The 13,441-nt window shown below is 45.4% G+C and overlaps 1 protein-coding gene across 1 annotated transcript in view; it reads left to right on the top strand.

Moving 5' to 3' along the window:
• The window catches only part of SYAP1 (synapse associated protein 1), a 41,162-nt gene that overhangs the window by 21,720 nt on the left and 6,001 nt on the right, over nt 1–13,441 (top strand). Inside the window, exons 7-8 of the mRNA XM_082247806.1 lie at nt 780–838; nt 1,248–1,392. Of these exons, the coding sequence (XP_082103932.1) occupies nt 780–838; nt 1,248–1,392 (204 nt within the window). The remainder of the gene's footprint in view (nt 1–779; nt 839–1,247; nt 1,393–13,441) is intronic.

Below are 13,441 nucleotides of genomic sequence, written 5' to 3'. Positions count from 1 at the left end.
TGCCACCACCATGCTTCAATGTAGGGATGGTATTGGCCAGGTGATGAATGGTGCCTGGTTTCTTCCAGGCATGACGCTTGCCATTCAGGCCAAAGAGTTCAATCTTTGTTGCATCAGACCAGAGAATTTTGTTTCTCATGGTCTGAGAGTCCTTCAGGTGCCTTTTGGCAAACTCCAGGTGTGCTGTCGTGTGCCTTTTACTGAGGAGTGGCTTCCATCTGTCCACTCTACCATACAGGCCTGATTAATAGAGTGCTGCACAGATGGTTGTTCTTCTGGAAGGTTCTTCTCTCCACAGAGAAATGCTGGAGCTTTGTCGGAGTGACCATTGGGTTCTTAGTCACCTCCCTGATTAACCACTTAAGCCCCAGCCCTATTTCGGACACTTTTTGTTCACAAGTTAATACCAGTATTTTTTCCTAGAAAACTACTTGAAACCCCCAAACATATATATCCCAATCAAGTTGTAGGCTGTGAATACTTGTGTACATGTGGTGTGGTTTTTTTTTTTTTTTATAATTTTGCAAAGATTTCAAACCAATATCTTTCACGTTGTGATTATGAGGTATTGTTTGTAGAATTTGAAGGAAAATTATTGCATTTATTCGATTTTGGACTAAGGCTGTAACATAACAAAATGTGGAGAAAGTGAAGCGCTGTGAATACTTTCCGGATGCACTGTATTTTCCCTTAGATCACATTGAGGTTGATTTACTATTATGTTTCTTACTGTTATCACTAAAATATTGTACAGTGATTATCTTTCTGCTCTTATTTAGAAACTGTCAGACCAAAGACTCCACCTGTTGCCATTAAAAATCAAATGAAAACTCAGGAGGTAACTAATTTTTTTTTCTTTCTTCATGTAATCCCTATAAAATACAATGCCATTTTTTTTTCCCTGCTACTGCTGCGTTTGTGTTTTTTATGTGTGGTTGTCTATCATGGGGACAAACTCACAATTCTACATCTTTCAAAATTATTCGCTCAGGCTTCAATTTTTTAGCTAGAGGTTAGAAAACAGAAGCCATCATTTGCTATTACATTAATTTTTAGTAATTTTTTTGTCAATCTTGGTACAAATAATTTAGTCATTTATTGTATAATCTAGTAATCACTAGTAGCAGTTTTATCATCTTTATTCTCCGCTTGTGCTTATTTTATGTTGTACAAATGCACAATTTTCATAAAGTTCCAAATATCTGTTTTTTTTTTTTCCCCCAATGTCATACATTTCCCATTCCCAGGAAGAAGAGGAGATTTCTACCAGCCCAGAAGTATCTGAATTTGTGAGTGAAGCATTTGATTCCTGTAACCTAAACCAAGAAGACCTACGGAAAGAAATGGAACAGCTTGTGCTGGACAAAAAGGATGAACTTGACACAGCAGAAGGTGATCAATTGAATGTGGTATTGTTTTGACATTCGAAAGGAATATGTAATGAATGAAATATTCATTTTTTTTTTTTTATAAAAATGAGTAGTTGAGCTCCAAGCAAGTGACTTTGATCAGACTAAATGGTCATCAGTCTGCTGCAGGCAGGATGAAGCGTTCACTCCGTCTCTTCTCCTTCAGCGATCAGCCTGCAACATGGTAACTTTAAGGCCCATTTCACACGAGCGATCTGATCAGATCCGCCTGTCAGTTTTTTAGGCGGATCTGATCGGATCCTTCATGCATCCCTGTGGGGCAGCAGATGTCAGCGAAGACATGTCCGCTGCCATCCGCATCCGATCCTGTCCGTGAAATCCGAACGGTTGGAAACCCTATTTTCCATCCGTCCAGGGGATCGGATGGGATCGAATGAGGGTACAGGCGGTTCGCTCTCATCCGATTCCCCCATAGAGATGCATGGGGCTCTGACATCTCCCTCTCCGCACACAGAGCGGAGAGGGAGATGTCACCTTCCTGCTCAGCGGGGATCTGTGTTTACGATCCCCTGCTGAGCAGCACGGATCCGCCTACGGAGGCGGACCGCGTGAAAGAGCCCTTAAAGCAAGTTACAAGGTGGAAAGCTGTAGCAGGGAGCTGATTGTTACCTTCCCAGCCAAGAACTACACAGGTTCCGGGATTTACATGATTGTGCCACTTGCGGGCCACTGTGTCAATCAAGGACGTAGATCCTGGTTAATGCCTGAACAAAGATGGCTCTGACTTTCTGGAGAGAAAAGAGAAGGAAGCACTTATTATGGGGTATACTGGGATCTCCGTGAGTGGTAACGAATCCATCCAAGTAATCTATCTACACATGATAAATTGAGGATTGATCCCTGATGCCTGAGTGGTAAGTGTAGCCAACATCCCAATTGTTAATCTTAAAGCAGGGTTTGGTGCCTCAAGCCAAGGGGGTGGGACTTTATGGGCTAGTCAGGTAGTAAACTTGTAGTAAAATTGTATAACAATTTATTTGAAAAATAATAAAAAATTCATACAATGATAATCATCATAATTGTGCCAATGGGTTATAGACCCATGTGAGAAGGTGAGAAGAAAATAAAGTAATAAGTGACAGTGTGAAGGGTGACTTTGATATAGATCTCTGTCTGTAAGTGCTCAGCCAAGTGAGCTGTTTAGAGAGAGACTGTATATCTGGAGCTTCCGACGTGTTTCGGCCTGTATTGCCTTTATCAAGGAAGCGAGAGGGCCACCATCTTTGTGACTAAAAGTTGAATCCCGGACCTTTCTGTTTGTTCACCCAAAGCTAATCACACAGGATTTGTTGTGGACTTGCTGTATGAAAAGTGTAGATGCTTTGGGAACGTGACGGACGCCCTAGGACGAGCCACCCTGGACACTTCCATTTACTCTTCTACAACCAACAGGAGAAAAACCGAAACAGAAAACCGGGGCTCCCCCTGCTGGCACACCTAAACTACTCTCACAATTGTGATCCATGAAGGGCTCTTGACCACAATAAACAAAAGCATCTACACTTTTCATACAGCAAGTCCACAACAAATCCTGTGTGATTAGCTTTGGGTGAACAAACAGAAAGGTCCGGGATTCAACTTTTAGTCACAAAGATGGTGGCCCTCTCGCTTCCTTGATAAAGGCAATACAGGCCGAAACACGTCGGAAGCTCCAGATATACAGTCTCTCTCTAAACAGCTCACTTGGCTGAGCACTTACAGACAGAGATCTATATCAGTCACCCTTCACACTGTCACTTATTACTTTATTTTCTTCTCACCTTCTCACATGGGTCTATAACCCATTGGCACAATTATGATGATTATCATTGTATGAATTTTTTATTATTTTTCAAATAAATTGTTATACAATTTTACTACAAGTTTACTACCTGACTAGCCCATAAAGTCCCACCCCCTTGGCTTGAGGCACCAAACCCTGCTTTAATATATCTACACATTACTTTAGCATGCATGCACTTAACATGAAAAACATATGCTAGCTCCACTTTAAAGCAGAACTTCACTTTATCAATCCAACATCCACTATTTTTAATCCATTATGCTGCTAGCCTTAGTAAAAAGATAGGAAAGTATATTCGAAGGTAAAAAAGATCTGCTGCTCCAAGTAAGATGAATGAGTTTGATGGAACCTCCACATGATTGCCAGCCCCCGGTCTCCTTTGTAAACAATATCAGTATAAGAAGAAACGGCCGCACATCACTGGAGTTCCAAATGCCTTTAAAAAGATATCCAAGGTGGCACAACAAAACCCCAACCAGTCCAGCTATACCTGGTCTGGTTGGTGTTTTTTTATGCCACCTTAGATATCGTAACAAAGGCATTTGTAACCCCAGTGATGTGCGCATGTTTTTTCTTATCTAGGAAAGTATATTCACTTGTTTTAAACAGTTTTTTGTAGATTTCCTCAGTTACTTCCTGGTTTCCAGGCCTAGGTCAATGATGTCATGCAGCCCAGGAGCCTTCAGAAGGGGAGGAGGAGTTTTCTCAGCTAAGCACACCCTCCTGCCTGCATGCCTGAGCTAAAAGTCGATGGATACCAGGAAGTAAATGCTCATCTGCCCTTACTCAAGATGACCATGGTCAGAAAGGCTAGGGAGTTGTTTTTCAAAGCTATTTTCCAGCAAAATAAGCATGGAGACATTAATTGATTGGTGAGTTTGCTCTGAATATTAAAAATGAAAAATAGTGTTTCTCTATCGCTCATTGACAGACGTAGTCTTCTTGATTCTCAAGAGCTGGGTTATGTTGTCTCCGCAGGAGTAGGACTAGGCAGAATGACAAAACGTTCTGGCTCCACCCTAGGGGGCAGTCCCTGAGGGTATATCCTCCCTCTCTCTGCTACAGGGAATCAGTTTTTTTCTGTCTAGTCAGGAGTAAGGACCTAAGTTCCTTGCTGGGATCTTTTGGTCCTGGCAAGACTTTTTTTCTTTAAGAAAGACATTTTTTAGGTAGTTTTCTCCAGTGTTTTTTTCCTGTGAGATCTTCAAGCAAAAATGCCGGACTGGGCGACACTTGTGGTCACCCCAGCCGGCCTACGAGCGCGTGCAGACCAGGCATTGCGCTTGGTCGGCCGCGACATATTCAAGTAAGTATGCGGGGCCGGGCGACGGGCTGGATGTGAGATCCAGTGGTCACCCCGGTTTCTGCCTAAAAGCGCGTGCAGACCAGTGCGCTGAGTCGGCCGCGACGGAGTCCCAGTAAAGGGACTGACTTTGCGAGTTAAAAGCTCGCTTGGACGCCAGGACCAGAGAGTCGAGGCGTCCACAAACCCCCACCTCGGTGGAGAGGGTATTATGAAGAGAGGGTGCCTGTCGGTTCGGTATGGTGAGTAAAACGTTCCCTTTTTTCCTCATTTATGAGGCAGTATATATTATGGGCCCCTCCATATATGGTCAGTATATATCTGACACTTACAAGTCCCCCTTGTAATACAGCATGTGTTTGTGGGAAGTGGACTTGGTTCAAGAGCTAACACTCTACCCAGCAGACTGTAACATTACAGCAAACATAGGAGGTATAATCCTACCTTATGTGCAGTGTATCTCTGTAGATCCATATGTCACCTCTCAGCAGAGTGCAGGTGGATGTGCTGGGAAGACTATATCGGCGGTCCGCCGCCATTTTGCCGTAGACCGAATGCATGTATGTCCTCAGGTCACGCCGGCCGCCATGTTTTTGGAGTCTTATGTCTCTTCTATGGGGGCGGCCATGTTTTGTGAGCCCAGCTTCCTCGTGGAGGGCTGGGAACGCCGGAAGGCGTACACAGGGGGCGGAGCCACGCCTTCTGCCCGGGAAAAAGCAAACAGCTCCTTCCAGTCTGTGTAAGACAGACGCTGGCTGCAGTTTGTTGGAAACTGCACTGCATCGGTTGGTGAGCCTTGGGGGTCCCTCTCTCTCTCTCTGGGATCGAGAAGCAGGTACTCTGAGGGGCGCTATTGCGCTAGGGGGAGACACACAAAAAAAAAAAAAAAAAAGTTTTTTTTTTGTTTATTGCTGGCAAAAGTGTCCTGTATTAACATGGACCCTGCCACTCATGTATCTCCTCCGGATCCCCTCGAGGGGTCTGCGGGATCCTCCAGCACCCCATTGACAATTGAATCTTTGTCAGCCATTATGGAAACTTTTGTGTCCCGGGTGGAAGTGGCTTGTCAGGGACAGGGCGCAAGAAAGCGACCCCCGCCTAACCCCTTATTATCTGAAACCTCGGATTCAGACTCTGAGCCTATTTCTGCAGTTGCAGGTACTTCATCTGGTATTGGTGTCTCGGGTCCTGTCTCTTCAGACAGTGAGGAGGATGTTTCGGCATCTGCCATAGCCCGAGAGGAAGCGTTGGTAAACGCACTCATTGTATCTGTTCAAGAGACTTTAAGGTTACAGGGTATTCCATCAGAAATAGCTGAAACTGAGATCCCTTTTGGGACTAAAAAGCGCATCAAAGTGGCAAAGGTTTTTCCATTGCCCAAATGTTTTGGCAATCCAATCGATGAAGAATGGCGTCTGCCAAAACGCACTTTTAATATTTCCAAACGCATTGACAGGCGTTATCCGTTTGAGGAAACCCTTATTAAGAAATGGACAGAACCACCTGTGGTGGATTCACCAATTGCTAGATTGAATAAAGCCACGGTTATTCCTTTAGAAGACGCTCCGTCTTTTAAAGATCCAGTGGATCGCAAGATAGAAGCTATGTCTCGCACCATGTTTTCCTTGATTGGATCAGCTTTCAGGCCAATAATTGCTATTGGTCTGGTTTCGCAGGCTGTAACTGAATGGACCAAGTGGTTACGCCGGGACTTAGAAGAAGTCCCTCAGGCGGTATCAGATTTGTTGGAACAAATGATACAGGGGTTACAGTTTGTATGTGATGCGGCGTTAGACGCCACTCCATTAATGGCGCGAGCATCAGTCTCAGCAGTGGTTCTCAGGCGTACACTGTGGCTAAAAGGTTGGATAGCCGACCAAGGTTCCAAAAAAGCATTGGCCAATATCCCCTTTTCAGGAGAGTGTCTATTTGGAGCCAACTTAGATGAGATCATTAAGGATCTCACCGGTGGAAAAAGCACCTTTTTACCGCAAAATTTTAAAGGTAGAGGAACTCGTCAAAGACGAGGGCCTTCTTTTTCTGCTCACAAGAGGTTTTTTCGTCCAGCGGGTGAAAAAACTAAGTCCTCCAAGCCTCCTGCAGGAGGCGTCAGGGGTCGTTGGTCGGGCAAGCAAAAGCCCGCCCCCTCCAGACCTGAAGATAAACCATCCAAAGCCTGAAGGTGCGCCCCCACCCATAACTGGGGTGGGGGGACGTCTTCGCCGGTTCCCGGATCCATGGCTTTCCAGAATCCCGGACAAATGGGTTTGCGAAGTCATAAAGTCAGGGTACAAGATCGAGTTTCGATCTCTCCCACCGGCGCGATTCTTCCCTTCCAATATCCGACTATCTCCGGATCGTCTAGAAGATCTACGGAGAGCAGTCACAGATCTACTACAACAAGGAGTGGTAGTCCACGTTCCTTGGACAGAACGGTTTCAAGGGTTTTATTCAAACCTGTTTACAATACCCAGGAAAGAGGGCAAAGTGCGTCCAATTCTGGACTTAAGAGCGCTCAATTCTTTCGTCAACATAAGAAGATTCAGAATGGAGTCCATTCGCACGGTAGCAGCCTTCCTGCATCCAGGGGATGTCTTAGCGTCCATAGACATCAAGGACGCCTATCTTCACATTCCCATTTTCGCAGGACATCAGCGTTTTCTACGCTTTTCCGTAGAGGAGAACCACTATCAGTTTGTGGCGTTACCTTTCGGTCTCGCCACGGCTCCGCGGGTCTTCACAAAGGTGTTGGCCCCAATGTTGGCACTTCTGCGCCAAAGAGGTATATCGATTCTAGGTTACCTAGACGATCTTCTGCTTCATGCAGAATCTCCTCAGACCTTGCTACAAAACATAGAAATTACTATGATTTCTTTACAGGAATTCGGGTGGCTGGTGAACCAGCAAAAGTCATTTCTGGTTCCCACCCAGAGGCTCGAATATCTGGGTCTAATTCTAGACACAGTCAGGACGAGAGTTTTCCTTCCGGTAGGGAAACTTCGAAAGATTCAATCAGCAGTCCAGTTGTTACTGTCCAACAGCTGGTCTTCCCTTCGGACGTGCATGAGGGTTCTGGGGTTGATGGTGGCTTCATTCGAAGCAGTCCCATTTGCCCAGTCCCATACCCGAATTCTTCAGCAAGAGATTCTTCTCAGATGGAATCGGAATCCGGAATCCCTGGACAATCAGATACGATTGAGCAAACAGACCAGAGAGTCTCTGGTTTGGTGGCTTCGGTCTCCAATGCTCAGCCAGGGAAAGTCATTTCTGCCAATATATTGGACGATAGTGACCACGGATGCCAGTCTATCCGGATGGGGAGGAATTCTTGGTCAATTATCTGCCCAGGGACTTTGGTCCCCGGAAGAATCCAGATTACCGATAAATGTATTGGAACTGAGAGCGATCAGACTTTGTCTGATTCACTGGACCGAGCAGCTTCAGGGCAGCCCGGTTCGGATCCAGTCGGACAATGCCACGGCCGTGGCTTATGTCAATCATCAGGGGGGCACCAAGAGTGTCCGAGCGGCCAAAGAAGTGGCTTGCATTCTTCGCTGGGCGGAACGATTTGTTCCAGCAATCTCTGCGGTGTTCATTCCGGGGGTGGAGAATTGGCAGGCAGATTATCTCAGCCGTCAGACCCTGGATCAGGGGGAATGGTCCCTCCATCCAGACGTTTTCCACCAGTTGTGCCTACGGTGGGGCACCCCGGATGTGGATCTGTTGGCATCACGATTCAACAGGAAAGTTCAGAGATTCGTGGCTCGCTCCCGCGATCCTCTAGCAGAAACCGCAGACGCACTGATCGCCCCGTGGGGGCAATACCAGCTAATATATGCCTTCCCTCCTCTCGCGTTACTGCCAAGACTTCTTCGCAGGGTAGAGGAGGAAGGAATACCAGTAATCCTGGTAGCTCCGGACTGGCCTCGTCGAGCTTGGTACGCCGACATGGTCAGACTGGTGGCGGACGTCCCATGGAGACTTCCTCTCAGGGAGGATCTACTGTCTCAGGGACCGATCTTCCATCCTGCTTTACGATCGCTGGCTTTAACGGCCTGGCTATTGAGACCCAGGTGCTGAAGGACAAAGGTTTGTCAGCTTCAGTTATTCCTATTCTAGTTGAAGCAAGGAAAGCGACTTCCAGAAAGATTTATCATCGCACATGGAAGTCCTACATTGCATGGTGTGAACCTTTGGGGTTCCGTCCTCGGTCTTATTCGATTAGTCGAATATTGGCTTTTCTGCAACAAGGGGTTGAGCAGAAACTGGCCTTGAGTACTATCAAGGGTCAGGTCTCAGCATTAGCCATCTTCTTTCAGAAGCCTTTGGCTACTCATTCCTTGGTGCGGAATTTCATCCAGGGGGTGCGACATCTGGCTCCGCCAGTGCACGCGCCGTTACCCCCCTGGGATCTTAATTTAGTGTTGTCGGTTCTTCAGAAACCTCCCTTTGAAGATATTAGGGAGATTCCTCTACCCACGTTGTCCCAGAAGGTGGCCTTCTTGGTCGCTATTACTTCTGCACGCAGGGTGTCAGAGCTGGCCGCATTATCTTGTCGTTCACCATATCTGGTGGTTCATAGAGATAAGGTGGTTCTTCGTCCGAATCCATCCTTCCTACCAAAAGTGGTTTCAGAATTTCATCTGAATGAAGAAATTGTATTACCTTCCCTGTGTCCTAAGCCCAGTCATCCTCGGGAATTTGCTTTGCACTCCTTGGATGTGGTCCGGGCGATCAGGGTATACTTGAAAACGACAGACTCGTTTCGCAAGACGGATTCACTTTTTGTGATCCCAGATGGACCCAAAAAGGGGTTGCCTGCATCTGCCGCGACCATTTCCAGATGGATCAGACAGACGGTAGTGCAGGCTTATTCTATTAAGGGTCGGGAGCCCCCGTTCCCTGTTAAGGCGCACTCCACTCGGGCACTTAGTGCGTCATGGGCCTTTCGCCATCAGGCGTCAGTGGTCCAGGTGTGCAAGGCGGCTACCTGGTCGTCGGTGCATACCTTCTCTAAACATTATAAAGTTGATGTAATGGCATCGTCTGATGCCTCATTTGGCCGCAAGGTTTTGCAGGCCGCAATTTGAGGAGACCAGTGGTCTACCTCGAGGGTTTTTTTCCGTTGGAAAATTTTTTCTTTAGCCTCATTCTTGTTTATAATGAGCCTTTAAAACTTCTAGTTTGGCACCGGTTGGGCCTTCTAGATTGGATTTGATTTTGTCAATCCCACCCCTCATTTGTGGCACTGCTTCTGGATGTCCCAGCTCTTGAGAATCAAGAAGACTACGTCTGTCAATGAGCGATAGAGAAAAATGGATTTTTGTAAGAACTTACCGTAAAATCCTTTTCTCTTAAGCTCATTGACAGACGTAGTACCCGCCCCTCTATCATTGAGTTGGGTTGGGTTAATTTCTCTGTACTGCTTTAAACAGAACTGATTCCCTGTAGCAGAGAGAGGGAGGATATACCCTCAGGGACTGCCCCCTAGGGTGGAGCCAGAACGTTTTGTCATTCTGCCTAGTCCTACTCCTGCGGAGACAACATAACCCAGCTCTTGAGAATCAAGAAGACTACGTCTGTCAATGAGCTTAAGAGAAAAGGATTTTACGGTAAGTTCTTACAAAAATCCATTTTTTTGGTTTGTAGCGCTCAGATGCAGTGTAGTGCTGCTTTAAGCTGGCTATAAACAAAGTTTTACAGCTAAAGTACAGTCATAATGGTGCCATCTATTTAAAGTGTAATATATTACAGCTTACCAGTCCTTATTGTGGCTTCCTTTTTGTGTTTTTTTTTTTTTTTTTTTCAGGCTTTTTTTAAATGTATGTTTGTTTATTTTCACCTGATAATCATGGAGACACACTTCTGGTCCTAGAGTGACAACACTCATTCACCTGTATTCTCCTGAATCTTTGCAGGAGCAGTGTTATCCCACTAGGCTGGTCTCCTAATCTCTTTAACCGGTTGCCGACAGCCGCACGACTATATACTGCGGCGGTCAGCCCCGGCCAGGCAGAGTGACGTATCAGTACGTCACTCGCCTGTCACTAACTTGCGAGCCTATCGCGGGCGGGCGCGCGCCCGCCGAGGCTCGTTCACAGACAAGTCAGTGCGTGTGACCGGCGGACTCGATGTCCGCCAGTCACACTGCGATCGCTCCTGTGAAGGGAGAAAGACAGCGGCTTGTGTAAACAAGCTGCCTGTCAGTTCTCCCTGTGTAAAAGTGAAGATCTGACCGTTCTACTATGTAGAACGGTTGATCTTTGCTTTTACACCAATAGGAATGTCCCTACACAGTTAGAAACACGCCCCTAGGACACACTTAACCCCTCCCTGTCCAATAAAGTTAACCCCTTCCCTGCCAGTGTCATTTTTGCAGTAACAGTGCATATGTATAGCACTGATTACTGCAGTAATGTCACTGGTACCCCCAAAAGTGTCAAAAATGTCAGTCAAGGGTCCGATCTGTCCGCCGCAGTGTCGCAGTACCGAAAAAAAAATCGCAGATCGCCGCCATTATGCGTTAAAAAAAAAAAAACACCAAAAATGACAAAAATCTTTCCCTTTGTTAGTAAACGCGATAACTTTTGCGCAAACCAATCAAAATACGCTTTTTGCGATTTTTTTTTTTTTTTTTTTTTTTTTTTTTTTTTTTTTTTTTTTTTTTTTTTTTTTTTACCAAACATAGGTAGCATAAAACAAATTGGCCGAAAAATGTTAAAAAATTTTGATTTTTACTTTTTTTTTTTGGGGAATTTCATATAAAAAAATGTGAAAAATATTGTTATTTTTGCAAAATTTACGCTTTTTTTTGTTTATAGCGCGTGATCAAAAAATCGCACAGGTGATCAAATACCACCAAAAGAAAGCTCTGTTTGTGGGAAAAAAAGGACGTCAAATTCGTTTAGGTACAGTGTCGCACGACCGCGCAATTGTCCGTTAAAGTCACGCAGTAAAAAATCGCAAAAAAACCCCTGGTCCTTTAGCAGCCAAGTGGTTAACATAGGTGGAGGTGTTTATTAGTTCAGGGAAGAGAATTGGTAAGAGCTGATAACCTTGTTTGGGATTTTAGTTCATTGTCCAGAAAAGCACAGACACTGGAATTCTGGTAGGATCAACAGGCATTTTTCTGTACTTGCATAAAATGTTCTTGGCCTGGAAAAAAAAATTAAAAATCGAATGCAGCCACCACATCTAAGGGTCCTTTCACACGGGCTTTCTGATCAGATCCGTCTATCAGTTTTTCAGGCGGTTCTGATCGGATGCTCCATGCACCCCCTATGGAGAAGCGGATGTCAGCGGTGACATGTCCGCTGACACCCGCTGCTATCTGATCCTCTCCGTGAAATCCAGATGGATGGTAACCCTATTCTCCATCCGTCTGGAGAATCGGATAGGATCGGATGAAAATGGACAGGCGGTTCATTTTAATCCAATCTCCCATAGAGGAGAGCGGGGATCTGACAGGTCCATCTCTGCACAGAGAGTGGAGACGGAGCTGTCATCCGCTTGCTCAGCAGGGATCGGCGGATCGATCCCCGCTGAGCAAGACCGAGGTGGCCGGGTGCAAAGCCCATGTGAAAGGACCCTAAGGACTTTTAAGCTGAATACATTCTATTTTTGTTAATGGGTTTAAATAACCCTTTAAGTGCACGTTTAAATGTATTTAAAAATATGCTGAGATATAAACCAAATGAGGCATTGTATGCTGTCTGTTTCTTTTAGAATGGGGAAATATGCTTTTGGGTAGAGCTTTAATGAATACACTTTTTTTTTTTTTTTTTTTTTCGCCATCAACTTTCATTGTTCTTTTATTTATTTTTTTAACTTAAAGATCATTATGGTAAAATAACAATCCTTTTCTTTTGAATATTTGCATTTAAAATCTATAGTGAAAATGTTTTAGCGACCCAATTTATGTTTTAGTGTCCTACACCCATTTTTATGTACTTTTAGAATGGTGTCTCTACATTTTTCTCCTATTGTGCAGAATTTACTGCCATCAGCTCCTAGTCAGAACAGGAAAGGAGGAACATTTTACAAACCTCATGTATACATCAGGTGTCTCAATATACACATATTACTGTGATTATTTTGATGTGTGGAGAAGTACAGAGGCTCACAAAATTGGCAACTCATTCATTTTAGATGTAATTTGGCAGATTATTTTTTTGCTTACATTATTGATGGAATTCCAATTGCCATTCCGTAGGTGATTAGCAGAGATCAGACTGAGCAGCTGGGGTGGGAACCCTGGTCATACAATTACTTTTTCTCTATCGTTCATTGACGGACACAGCTCCTGATATTCTTAACCATTGGGTTATACTGCCTCCTACAGGAGTAGGACACCAGGCAGAAAAAAAGTCTGGGTACACCCAGGGGCATTCCCAGGGGGTATACTTCCTCTCTCTGCTGTAGGTACTCAGTTTTTTTTTCTGTCTAATCAGGAGTAAGGACCTAGTTCCTTGTTAGGATCTCTGGTCCTGGCAAAAAACAATTTTCTTTTAGATAGATTTTTTTTTTTCTCCTGTTCTTTCCTGTGATATCTACTATCAACTGCCGGATGGCAAACGGGCTGGATAATCTAGATCAAGTGGTCACCCCAGTCTGGCCAGTGAGCAGGCGCAGACCTCAGCTCTGCGCTAGGTCACCTGCAGCATAGCCCCACCGGACAGGGGCTGGCCTGCAAGTTAAATTCCTCGCGAGGTCGCATACGATCGGCTCTCAGCCCGAGCCACAGCGTTCCTCCTGGCCAACAGCTCCCCATTTCGATGTCGAAGGTTTCTGTCTGGAGCAATGCCCGCCCTGTTCCTGGTAAAGTGGGTAGCTGTTACCTTCCCCCACCCCTCCTCCTGGAGGGTTTTGGGGTGGACGCGGGCCCCTCCATGGGATATTTGGTGGTTGGAGCTCCCTCCTCATCCC

The sequence above is a fragment of the Pelophylax lessonae genome, assembly GCF_965119305.1.
Source record: "Pelophylax lessonae genome assembly, chromosome: 2".
In the NCBI taxonomy this organism is placed as follows: Eukaryota; Metazoa; Chordata; class Amphibia; order Anura; family Ranidae; genus Pelophylax; species Pelophylax lessonae.
This window is presented reverse-complemented; position numbering and strand designations above follow the sequence as displayed.